The sequence below is a fragment of the Hemicordylus capensis genome, chromosome 5 (assembly GCF_027244095.1).
Source record: "Hemicordylus capensis ecotype Gifberg chromosome 5, rHemCap1.1.pri, whole genome shotgun sequence".
NCBI lineage: Eukaryota > Metazoa > Chordata > Lepidosauria > Squamata > Cordylidae > Hemicordylus > Hemicordylus capensis.
In genome coordinates, this window is record NC_069661.1 from 128,460,687 (window position 1) to 128,474,433 (window position 13,747).

At 41.1% G+C, this 13,747-nt stretch overlaps 1 protein-coding gene across 1 annotated transcript in view; it reads right to left on the minus strand.

Annotated features, from left to right (window-relative positions):
• The window catches only part of ANO2 (anoctamin 2), a 277,547-nt gene that overhangs the window by 58,181 nt on the left and 205,619 nt on the right, over positions 1-13,747 (minus strand). The window contains exon 13 of the mRNA XM_053256041.1: positions 159-236. Within this exon, the coding sequence (XP_053112016.1) occupies positions 159-236 (78 nt within the window). The remainder of the gene's footprint in view (positions 1-158; positions 237-13,747) is intronic.

Consider the following 13,747-nt stretch of genomic DNA (forward strand, 5'->3'; position numbering starts at 1 on the left):
TTCTTAGCCCAATGCATTCTAGAGGAAGGTTATGTGGATGGAAAAGAGCAGAATTAATGTTTATCTTTCAGAACACTGATTTGCTTCGAGGAACTAAGCAATCAAAGCAAATTTGTTGTTGCCCAATATGAAAGGGGGGAAAATGCAAACCAAATTACCATAAATAAGATTGATGCCAAGTTCACTAGATAGCCAGGGGTACGGTCTTTCCAGGTCAGTTTGTCCTCTTCATCCTGCTGTAAGACATAATGCTCACAATAGAAATTGCCAAGGGATAATTTCAAAGGATAATAGAAATTACCAAGGGATAATAGAAATGCCAAGGGATAAAGAAAGATTATTCTTTTAGGGGAGGAAGTGTGCAATTTGCACAAGTTGGAAAGAATGTGACATATTTTAATTGTGACTATGTCCCATTCAATTGCTTTCATTGGTATTTAATTATGATTAACTAGATTGTACCCAGTATCTGATTATTTTGACATAATCAGTAGCTTTTGGGAAAACATACTGGATTTTCATTGTAGATCTTACTTCCCAACATATTTTATTTCAATCTCAAAATAACAAAAGCTGTTAAATTTAAGAAAAAATTAAGAAACATCACTGAACTGTAAATAATGACCATTTAAAATGAACTCTATTCCTCTCTTTTGGCCATCTTTTTCTCTTACCTTTTGCAGATGTGGCTTATAAAATCTCTTTATTCCCTCCAGAGAACATGTGCAATGTTACTAGCTCAACAAAGACATCTATATTTATTTTGTTTTTATCTTCCTTCCAACAGCTTAGGGTGCATAAACAGATCTTGTCCTCACTTCCATGTTATTTTCACAACAATCCTTAGAAGTAGGTTGGACTGAGTGCTCAAAATTGTTGGAGATCCAGCTCCAGATAGCATCGACCTTTTGTACCAGTAACCCTAATGACCACTGGGAGTAGAGATTTATTTTATTTTTTTTACATCCCGCTCTTCCTCCAAGGAGCCCAAACTACATACTGAAGTTTCTCCTCACAACAACCCTGTGAAGTAGGTTAGGCTGAGAGAGAAGTGACTGGCCCAGAGTCACCCAGCTAGTCTCATGGCTGAATGGGGATCTGAACTCAGGTCTCCCTGGTCCTAGTCCAGCACTCTAGCCACTATACCACACTGGCTATAGATAGTTAGGGTCTCCTCCTCTTTCCTGTTTATCTCAGCCTCTATGACCCCTCTATTGGTAGAAGGTACTCAGGAACTTCCTGAGAGTGACCTCCTCCTCCTTTCCAGAATGCTTCTAACTCTCCCTGTGGGCACCATGCTTCTATAGGTCTCTCTCTGACCACCATGCCACAGATAGATATAGGTATTTCCTATCATCATGGCTTCTGAATAAAGTAGATTAGTATAACCTTACATGAATCTCCATGCTTATCATTACAAGCAGTAGCCCCTGAGATTCTATTAATTTCTGCTGTAATGGGAGTGAGTTAGCTCCTGAAATACTCTGCTATATAAGTAATTACACGCAACATAAAAACACCCAATCAGCTTCATGGGTGAGCAGAGATGTGAACCTGGGTCTTCACAGTCCTAAGCCAACATTCTAGCCCCTACACTGTACTGGCTGTATAAATGGAGGTCCATGTTATCATCAAGTACCAAAACCCTTGGTCCAAAGTTAACTGTGGTGTATTGCCCAAGACAGTAGAGATCATACTGGTAGCTTGGTAGTAGTACAGCAACATGAATCCTGTTGTAAAAACAGCCACACATGTCTTGTGTACAGGGCAGGGTTACTTTGAGGAGAAAGGGTAAAAAGAGCAGTTTATCATTTATTCATTTATCTTGGTTATATTACTAGAAGGGTTTCTTGTTCCAGTGTAAAAAAAATTGACTGTTCATACTTTGAATTAGAGTTGGCACTGAAATTTTACCCAATGTGAAATTCAAAGTGAAGTTGAGAGTTTCTGTTTAGGAAAAACATCTAAGAAATTTTGGGAGGTAGCAAAAAAAAATTCAAACAAGAGTAGCAATGTCTACTGGATTGGAAGAGGGGTACAGTTGCACATTTCTAAAGCTGTGCCATCGCATCAGTGTCAACTCCTCGCGACCACAGAGCCACATGGTTTTCTTTGGTAGAATACAGGAGGGGTTTACCATTGCCATACCTGCACAGTATGAGATGATGCCTTTCAGCATCTTCCTATATCACTACTGCCCAATATAGGTGTTTCCCACAGTCTGGGAAACGTACCAGTGGGGATTCAAACCAGCAACCTCTTGCTTCCTAGGCAAGTTACTTCTCCACTGCACCATGCTGTCATTTTTTGCTGGCATGGTTCCTGTGTCTTTAAGGGATAAGTGAACACTAAAAATTCACCAGATGATACTTGTCCCCACAGGCAGATGTAGTGATGCAAAAAACTTCAGCTGATTATTCTTGCACAAGCTGTTAAATGCAAAGGAGATCCACGAGCGGGGGCAATCCTACTTAAAAGCAGAGTACCTGAATATTTTGCATTTTGGGACATCATATTCCAAAATCTCATTCTGGATTTTAGCTAGAATCAATTCCTTGATCAAGGAAAAGGAGTACTCACTTGTTAAAGGTGTTCTGAAGTTATCTGCTGCTTTCTAATTGCAGCAGTAATTTTCCTTCTCTCTGTGTCCATGTAATACCTTTTCATATTGGTCCAGATCAACACATAAAACAACTCTCTGTGGCTGCAGGAGATGCTTTGCTTTGGAGTATTTATTTATTATACTTCACCTTTTGGCCTTCAAAAGCAGCCCCCCCACTCCAGATAACCAGTTCTTATGCCCTAGTGGCATTAAAAATGGTATGAGAATTCAAAGCAGGGACAGAAAGCCCAACTGAGGAGTGTATAGTTCACCTTGAACAGGCCCCTGCTTTGACAGGGCTCTCACCCCACTCTGTCCTCTGCTGCCTACTAACCCTTCCCCCAAGGAATAAAGCTGCCCCTTGAGGAAGGGGTAGCAGGCAACAGAGCACTCCAGTGAAGACAGGAGAAGCCAAATAGGTCTCTCTTCTGGCACAGATACACTGGACACAATGTGGCTTGCAGTAAGAGCTCCATCATCCCTGGTGGGACAGGATCCTCAGTGTAATTCCCCGCCAGAGATCATTAGGGCACCTTCCATTTTCACCACAGTCCTCTCGCACCTACTATCCCTCCCTGAAGGTGAGGCTTTTTCTTTAAAGAAGGAGTAGAAAGGATGAACAGGAACAGCTGTGTAGCAATTGCAGCCTCAAGCATTCATGTGTGAAGCAAGCTTGGGGGTGGTTTCTTACATGAATACCTCTATAGTTGCCACCAAACGTTTGTGTCCTATTATTTTTATTTCCAAAAAATTCAATATCATTATATACCTTACATAATACTATTAAGTACTGTACTCTATGTAATCACCCTGTGTACCTTTTATTTACTCTTATTTTTAATAGGTAATCACCCCTTATGCTTTATACTGGTCTATGACTGTAATAAAGATTGATGATGATACTTAAGGTGAAATAAATGTGGAGGCTCCTGTTTGTACATTTGTGCATATTTCTACATAATTTAAGAGACTTTCAATAAGATTAACAGCTTTTCTTGCATGGAGGGCGAAGAGGTTTAGATACTTCAACTAAAAAACATTACGAATCCTTCTCTAGTTACCACTTTCAGTAACAGATAATAGGCTAAATTCTGTCTTCATTCAGTGGGCATAAACCAATTCAGGTCAAATATTATATAAGTCCTATTCACATGCACAATCTGTGTACGGTACACACACATATAGATCTTATGTTCAATGAACAGTCACCCCTCACCAACTGCTAGGGTTCCGTTCTGGCAAAACCTCGCTGTCAGCAAATTCGTGGTTGGCATGGCATTAAATTCTATGGGAAACAGGGGGTTAGGGGAACTGTGGCCACAAAAAGACCTAAAAATAAAGGAATAATAGGGGAAAAATTGCTAAAAATTACCAAAAATCCCATAATATTGCCAAGAGACACCAAGAAGAATGAGCAGATCAGACCTCTGGAAATTTTTGAACCCCCCCAAAATCATGCAAAGGCATTTTAAATTGGCAAGGGACAGCAAGGTCAGCAAGGGTCACCAAAAGGAATGAGCAGATTGAATCTCTGAACCCCGCCATCACTGAACACCCCCCCCACACACACACACTAAAAAACCTCACCAACCATGTATACTTGGATCACAGTTGGCAAGACCTGTCACAATTTCCCATTCGCATATATACAAAACTGTGGTTGGCTACAGTGGTACACTTCCTGTTTGTACTCTGCATTTGATTGGGACTGTATCCAGGTTCACTTTTAAAATATATACATGCACAGTCATTCACACAAAACATGTACAGATAACTGTACATATGAACAGCATAATGTTTGAACAGGGCTACAGAGTCAATATGGGGGTGAAAGACATCATAAGCTCATCGTGGAAACAGATGGTAATCCCCCCCCCCAAATGATGAAGGTGGTACCGTAGAGGTATCATTACACATTTACTTTTGCCCATGGTCGTTTCAGCTCAAACAGATTCTTCAGGTTGTTTGTAAAAACCTGCAAATCTGTTTACAGGATGCAATAGTAGAATAACTACTACTACTACTACTACTACCAGTAGTAGTAAAATAACTACTACTACTACTACTACCAGAGCCCCTGGTAGTGCAGTGGTAAAACTGCCGCCCTGTAACCAGAAGGTTACAAGTTCGATCCTGACCAGGGGCTCAAGGTTGACTCAGCCTTCCATCCTTCCGAGGTCGGTAAAATGAGTACCCAGAATGTTGGGGGGCAATATGCTAAATCATTGTAAACCGCTTAGAGAGCTTCGGCTATAGAGCGGTATATAAATGTAAGTGCTATTGCTATTGCTATTGCTACTTCTTCTACTACTACTACTACTTATATGCTACTTTTCAATATTAAAATGTACATTCTAGAGGCAATAATGCCTCTGTTATGCCCTTCAACACTAAAAAAGCATAGTCTGCCTCATTAAGGGAAATAAGTCAAATAACATGTATTCAAGGCAAAAATGTCTGGAGAAAAGGGTTTACATGGAACAAATTTCAACCTTCCAAGCCAAATTGGCTCCCAAAGGTAGCAAGAAGTGCAAAGGGATTTTCTACATATGTATTCCAGGTGTGAAAAATACTCTCATGATGTTGTCTGCTAGAGCAGAGGGATTTGCCTCAACATTTCTCTTACTAGAGGAAGAACATTGACTGTGTCATTTCTTCCTTTTTTCTAGAGGACACTGAAAGGGGTAAAGGCTAGAGTCATACCTCCCAATAAATTAAGACTTAGGCATGCAGGATCTAAATATAGTTCAGATGAAAGACTATTTCAGACGTGAAATTCTATGAAGGCACAGGCAGATCATTTTATTGGGCTTTTGGCTTTTACCAGTCAGCAATTATATGAGACATAAACATATTTAAGCTAACCAAACTTCGAAAAAAGACATAAAGTTCATGTGTATCGCAACTAGAAAACTATTAGGGAAGAAGAAGAAGAGGGAATCAGCCAAAGTTATTAAGGATAAGTAAGGAAAAATACATACAGTCATAATTGAATTTAAAAAGTAAAAATTGTCACGTATAGCAAAAACAAGCCATGAAATTGGGTTTTCCAAGAAGGCAACTTCTCAACACCATCAAGCAACAGCACAGAAAGTGATTTGAGGGCCGGTTAATACATTCAGCAAAACCATGTGTTACAGCACTTCCTGGGCTCTGGAGCTTGGGGCTGCATGTTTGAATCCTCTTCCAGTACAAAAAGCTCCAGCTAAACTGAGCCCTTCTCCCTGACATGCTAGTTTTTCACATGCAGGAAAATGCTTTCCTTCTCACTCCAGCCTCAGGTCCTCAGGACTTTAGATCCCTCTCCTACCTGCTTTGGGATATTTGCTTCCCTTTGGAAGTTAGGCTTATTTCAATTCCCAGTTCAAACTCTTGCTCTCTAATTGATGCTAGATACATAAATGAGCTACATACAGGAAGATCCATGCATGCAATGGTGATTACATTATTACTTTCCCAAGAGTGGCCCCAGCCTGAGTTAGACCCACTCAAACACCTCTCATTTATTTCCAGGTGTGGGTGCAATGTGGATTGCAGTGGATTGGGACCAATATGTCCACCAAAAAGGCATGCCTCTTTCATAAGGCCACATCTGACCTTGTTTGCCCCAACCTGCTTTTTGCAAAGACAGATAGGGATGCAATGGTCATAGATGTGCATTTCTGAAAACTAACTATGTGCAGATTTGAAACTGTGGTGGTGATGTCTGCACTGTCACCATCTGGAAATCCTGTATATGTGCTGAGGTACTAAGACAACACATGTATATTTGCAACTCAGAGCTCATGCCCACTCTTTGTAATTCTCCCCACCCCGACACACACACACTTTTTGAAGGGAAACAATTGTAGAGATAAGACATACCTATACATGAATAAACACATATGTGCCAGGTCCTACATTAACTCTCACTCTCACTGCTTGCAGCCATGACTAGCACACTCGGGGAGGGGAGGAGGGGATTCCCATAATGAAGTGGGGGGCGCCACGTCCCAGCACCCGAACCCCCGGAGCTACAGAGGGAGCTGCTGCTTGTTTGGGTGGGTGATCCATCCGCCCAGGGAAGAAGAGGAGATTGTCTGTGGGGGAAGGTAGGTTAAACCCACCTTCCCTGCAGCCAACCTGTGAGCCCTTTTCACAGATCATGTGAAGAGGCTCACTGTGTGTGGGTGGACATGCAGTCTTGATATCTTATCACTTCTACACAATATCCAGCCAGCAAAACTGTGAACTGGCTCATAGTACATGAATGGAGGAAGTATCAGAAGTACTGGATGTACGTATGAAGTTCCCTTATAGTGAGTCAGACCATTCAGCTAGCCAAGTAATGCCTGCAATGGCAATAGCTTGCCACTGGAAATCAGTAATGGCTCTACAAGGTCTCAGACAGAGGTCTCTTCCAGCCCTGCTAACATAACTTCTCCTTTTAACAAGAGATACCAAGGGCTGAATCGGAGACCTTCCATGCTCTACCATGTAGCTGTGGCCTCTCTCAACTTGTCAGCATTTCCACTTCATGACTTTCCAGTTTATGCTCATTGTACAATAGTTGCTACTAGGCACTACTTTAGTTACGGATACTCCAGAGGTTTCATGTGGTTTTACAGAGCCATTCACATCTCTCTCATCCTTCCATTGCTATGCAAGTATCTGTGATGCTCAAGCCAGTTCTAGGTCTCTTTCCTTCTTTCTGACTTTAAGCCTGCTATCACATATACCGTTGCCAGGTTCTGTGCAGCAGTGACCAGCATGTGTTGGCAGATGGCAGGCAGTGGGTCCTATCAGCCTTAATCTCACCACTTGTTACTCAGAGTAGGCTCTAAACTTCACACCCTAGACTCTTCTCTTACTGCCCCTTATAGCCTAGCTGTTATCTAGTTTTATTGCTCACGCCTTTATGCATCTTTGTCTTTTTATGTCTTCTAACCTCTTTACATCCCTTTTTCATGCCCTCCATCCTATGATGTCCTTTTATGTCTGTCGTGCTTTTAGATTATTCTTATGCCTTTTTAGGTTATTTATGCCCTTATGCTTCTTGTGTATTTTTAATATACTTTAATTTCTATTATCCTTATGTACCTTTACCATATGTAATCACCCCTTATACTGTATGTATGTATGTATGTATGTATGTATGTATGTAAGTATTTATTTACACAGTCAGACAGGTGTTATTGACTAGTTTGCTTTATCTAGACATCGAGTCCTTCCCAAGGACTTGGGATGCCAGAATTTTATTGTCAATGTTGTTGCTGTTGTTATAGATATCGTTGCAGAATATAGGCTGTTCCCAGTAAAGTTGCATTTTGTAATTGGCTGATGGTGATTTCTGTGGCCCCTATGGTGCTGAGGTGCTCTTCAAGGTCTTTTGGAACTGCACCCAGGGCGCCAATTACCACTGGGATGATTTGGGTCTTTTTCTGCCACAGCCTTTCAATTTCAATTTGTAGATCTTTGTATTTGGTGATTTTTTTCTATTTCTTTTTCTTCTATTCTGCTATCCCCTGGTATTGCTATGTCGATTATTTTAACTTGCTTTTCTTTCTTCTTGACTACAGTTATATCTGGTGTATTGTGTGGCAGATGTTTGTCTATTTATAGTCGGAAGTCCCATAATATTTTTACATCTTCATTTTCTTCAACTTTTTCAATTTTATGGTCTCACCAATTTTTGGCTACAGGTAGCTTGTATTTTTTGCAGATGTTCCAGTGTATCATCCCTGCTATCTTGTCATGCCTTTGTTTGTAGTCAGTCTGTGCAATCTTTTTACAACAGCTGATTAGGTGGTCCACAGTTTCATCTGCTTCTTTACAAAGATGGCACTTGCTGTTTGTTGTTGACTTTTCTACTTTTGCTCGTATTGCATTTGTTCTTAGTGCCTGTTCTTGTGCAGCCAGTATTATTACTTGTTTACACAGTCAGACAGGTGTTATTGACTGGTTTGTTTTATGCAGATATAGAGTCCTATCATCATCATCATCATTATTTTTAGTATTATTATTATTACATTTATATCCCGCTCTTCCTCCAAGGAGCCCAGAGTGGTGTACTCCATACTTGAGTTTCTCTTTCACAACAACCCTGTGAAGTAGGTTAGGCTGAGAGAGAAGTGACTGGCCCAGAGTCACCCAGCTAGTTTCATGGCTGAATGGGGATTTGAACTCAGGTTTCCCCGGTCATAGTCCAGCACTCTAACCACTACACCACGCTGGATGACCATAATAATAAAAATTGATTGGTTTCATGTGAAAAATGATGTGCAATTTTATTTATTTTATTTATTGTTAAATTTTTATACCGCCTTTTATTAAAATAAACTTGGTTTAAAAAACATTCAAAACAATACAAAACCATAAAAATGGCACAATAAGAATGAAAATGGAATATAAAAATACAAATCTAATTAAAAGATTAAAAAACGTGTACAATATAACCATACGATACAAAGCAGTAGCAAACAAAACTCTCATTTCAAAGCCTGGGTAAAAAGTCAGGATTTTACTTGATTTCTACAGGGCCAGACGGGGGCACTGAGTGGGTGGGGGAATGTATGTGAGGAGGGGCCAGGTTTTGAGCAGAATGGGAAATTAAGGGTGGGAGTGGGGGCGCAGGGGTGTGGTGCAACAGGTAGGGTGGGGAGGGTGGGGCACACCGGGAATATGCCCTGTTGTCCTACGGGCAGCCTGAGCCTACTTCTCATGACCAATCGGAAGGAGAGGAGGTGGGGCTCTCCGGACAGGGAGAAGGGGAAAGGAGAGCCGGGCAGCTGGCGCGGGGAGAGCCCAGCGAGCGCAGCAGGGCACACCAGGCAAGGGTACCGGGAAATTGCACTGCTGCTCGGTGAGCCAGTCCGAGCCTGGCTTTCTAAACACTGTGATGGAGACTGGGGAGCGATGCCCACCAGGAGAGCATTCCAAAGTCTGGGGGCAATGACTGAGAGGGCCCTGTCACACATGTACAACAGGCAAGCCTCCCTCATTGTTGGCACATGTAGCAGCTCCACCCCCAATGACGTCATTGAGCAGGCAGAATCCCTTGGGAGCAGCCAATTTTTAAATCATTTGATTTTCTTATCCTGCTTGTTTAATGAAATCAAAATTGATTTGCCTGATGCAGCTTGAATTCATCCGCTTCTTGAATTACATTCAAGACAGCCAAACAAAGTTAAATATAGCTGAATGAAAGCAGAAGAACAAATTTCAGATCCACTAAATGGTCAACCAAGTCTAGTCAATTAAGTTAGGCTGGTGTGTGTATACAGAGTAGTAGCACTGAACAGTCCATAAAGGTAAGTTAATTTTTAAATGTCATTTGAAAAATTAAATTTTCATTCTGTGCTTTCTTGTGCCACAAAAGTCAACAAAGAATCACCCTTGATACACTTTTTTACTTCAAGAATTTTTGCTTGTAGAATTTTTAATAGGGAAATTATCGGGACAATAAACAGGGACCATAGAGACAGAGTCACTTTTAAGACAATAATTTCACTTTAATTACTCTGGATCAATAGCAATATCCTAACCTGACAGCTGTTAAAGTTACTGTTGTTAATATACTGCTTTAGGCTTGTGTGTGCCTACATCTGCTCTTCAATAAACTGTCAAATAAAATCAGAAGTATCCAGCTATCTGCATGCCATGTAGCTTTCCCCATTGAAATCAGAAAACTTGTTAAATTGCTTCCACCTGTCCAAGCTTTTAAGTGTCTCTGAAACAGATAATATTTTATCTCAAATTTATCTTAAAAATCACCCATTCAACCAACATTATTTGCTTTAATATAATCAGCCTTGGCCTAATGGAAACAAGCCAGTTGGTAAATTTACTTTGCAATTTGTATAGTTCAGATTACATTGTTTTGCTGAAGTCTCTTAGCAACATTTAACAGATCTTTTGCCTGCCTAGAATGCAGGTATTATTCTCAGTGGTATCATAGAAGTAACCAATGTGACAGTATAGAACAGGGCTGCTCAATTTCGGCCCAAATGCTCAGGTGGGCCAAAACCAAGCACAACTTTGTATGTGGGGTTGAATTAAATCTTCAGCATGTTATTACATTAAAATTAATTTACAATATAAAAGCAGTTATAAGCTAACTGTGGATCTTTTCCTCCATCAATGGACTCATAATTTTAACTAGCAGAAAATGGCCTCCCTTGTGGCCACACAAATGGCCTCTGTGCATGCATGAAGATAACTAAAATGGCCCCTGCATATGTACAGAAACCTGAACCGGGCTGCCACGACTTTGTGGGAGGGTGGCTGTGTAGGGGGGAGCCCCCCGGCCTAGCCCCCCCCCGACCTAGCCAGTTTTGTGCAAATCCCTAATGTGCTCTACCTCCCACCAACACTGGATATCTTGTTGAAAGTTAGCAATAATGATGCAATTAGGGTTACCAGTGAAGTTCTCTTGAGCTTTAGTGAAGATCTTTGGGGGCTCAGAAAAGCATTCCACAAATAAGAGATAATCTTTCAAAGCTTCTGAATTGTTCTCCAGCTTAGACCAAAATCTGAGCCAGATAAGAATTCCTGGCTTCCTTCTCCCCACCCCAGCAGCCCTTTCTACCACCTTCCACCATACAAAAGACCCTCCCCCTTTCACTTCCCTTGCTTGGCAAGTGGTGGATGTGGCAGGAGCAGCAGTGGCAGCACAGAGGTTGAGGAGAGGAGGGATATCTATCTCTCCCCTCCCCATCTCCTTGGCACACTGAGTAGTAATGCACTGGGGTGCCATGCTCAGGGGACCATGAGAAAATGTAGTTCCTCCAAGGGATAGTGCAAGGTGACAAATGGCTCTCCCACAACTTCTCTTCCTGCATGTTGCTGATGCTTCTCTGGTGAAGAAAGGAAATAATGTTTGGGGGGCTGGCAGGGAGGGTTTTGGGGGATGGGGAGGGTTGGCAGTATGTGCAGAATTTCAATAATGTAGGACTGATGAATTTCACCTAAAGTGACATTTCAAAGTAAATTTGGACGAAGAAAAATCAAAGGGAGTTTGAGGGAAGAAAAACTTTTAAAAGTTTTTTTTAAAAAATCAAGAAGGGGATGGCATATCCCTGTTTCAGTTAACAGTAAGTCCGAGCCCAAACCTATGAATTGCTGTCGATCTCAGTATATAGGGCTGTTAACCATATATATTAATCCTACACCTTTCTATGTTAACTTTGCTAGAAAATACATATGCAAAGTGTAAATAACTTAAGTTTATACAAACCAACAGCCATCAAACCAATCACCTTGAGATTGTTTTAATGAAGGGCAGTATTCAAATTTATCAATAATAAATAAATAAATCATTGGTGCTGCACCAATCTAACAGCCTTTAAGAACATATATCACTGTGACTTCAAAATGGAGTCATTCCTTCACTACTAATAAAATTTCATTTGTGTCCAAGTACGGATGAACAAATTAGCAACAGATTAGGCATCTGGAAACTTTTAAGTAATTTTAACAAAATGTGCAACATTATTAGGAAAAGATGTTTTTCTTCTGCTGGGCATTATTCCTTAAAATTTTGCTTACAACAGATGAGCTTGATCAAATGGGAGAAAGCCAAACAAAGAGCAAGTAGTTTGCTTGTTTGTGCAAGAAAATGAACTATTTGTTCTACATTTTAGAAAAAGTGAAATCTAGAACAGCAACAACACTGCTTCAGGGTCTGACCTACGTGTGGCTAGCCAACAGATCCCTGAAATCTGCTTTACCAAAGGCTAGAAATGATCCATTCCCCATGGAGGGTTCACATGGAGGATAGAGTTCAAGTGACACTGCTTCTGGTGCCCCTCCCCCAAGGATCTTCTGTTTTCCCAGTATCTACCGAAGAACACAAATCTGGGGTTGTCAATGCTTTCTTTAGACAATTTGAAGGGAACATATGACCCCCAGTTTAAACTGAAGATTTGCAGGTGTATTTTATGAACAAATCTAAACTGAAGTGAACTGGTTTAAAATTATGCCCTTACTTTTACAGCCCAATGCTAAAAACTTGGGGCATCAATATGGTTATGTTAGGGTAGTATATTTGGCACTTCAAAACAAGCCAGGGTAGCGTTTGGTAAAATATTGGTAAAAGAAGGGTAAAATATTGCCTTGCGCATACACAGATTTGGTTTTTTAAAAAGATGACATCTCAGTCATCATTGATAATGGAAATTGTGAGGTCATGCACATGGCCATCTTTTGGAAGGGAAGGTCTGCAGGGAGTTAGGGTTTCACCTAGCTTCCCTCCCCAGACGATCCCTGGAGCTCCTTGTGGGTATGCCACTGCATACCAACACAATTCACACTGCTCCATGTAGTGCAGATTCCTGGAGGCCAGGAGGACAAGTCCCAGCCTCCAGCAAAAAAGAGCACAGTGCTCTATTGTTTTAGAGGCTTGTTTTAATTGTAAACCGCCCGGAGCCATTTCGGAAGGGCGGTATATAAATAAAATAAATAAATAAAAAATAATAATAAAGAGCACAGTGCGTTGGGGGATTCCCTCGGGGGTTTGTTGCTCTAGGCATACATGCAGCCTGACCACACACACGACCCCAGCACTGAGGTTAAGAGTGTGCTTGCACCCTTAACTCTGGCTAAAGTCTGGGGTCAAAAGTAAATTTAGGCAAGGCAGCAGCGCTGGGATCAGCCCCAATCCCAGTGCTGTACATGAGCAGCCTGACCCAGTCCGGGCTGCCCTAGCCTGGATTAGGCTGCTCATGTGAATAGCCTTTATGTCTAAGTAAAGGTTATGTGTGATTATTGTAAACTTAACATCTTATTCTCCAGTGTTGTGAAGAGTGTGGTATAAAATATTACTCACAGGCAGGTGCACAGATTACAAAACTTGGTTACAGTCCCAAAACTATTCGTGAGCTTGGGTGGCACAAGGCCATTAAGTTTCATTTTGACTTCAGATGCCTCAGTCTGGCAACTCCTTTGGAAAACAACTTCCAGCCCCAGGAGCATGAATACTCTTATTTTACAAAACAAAATTCTGCATTTTGGTCACTAGGTGGCAACTAACGTGAAACCTGAGAACAATAATTTAAATCTTGACATGTGGCCCATTTATCCCAATTTCTGTCTGATTTGCAATGAATTAGCCACATGTCTCTAATCTAAGGGAGAACACAGATGTAACAAGTAACAAGAACTCATTGA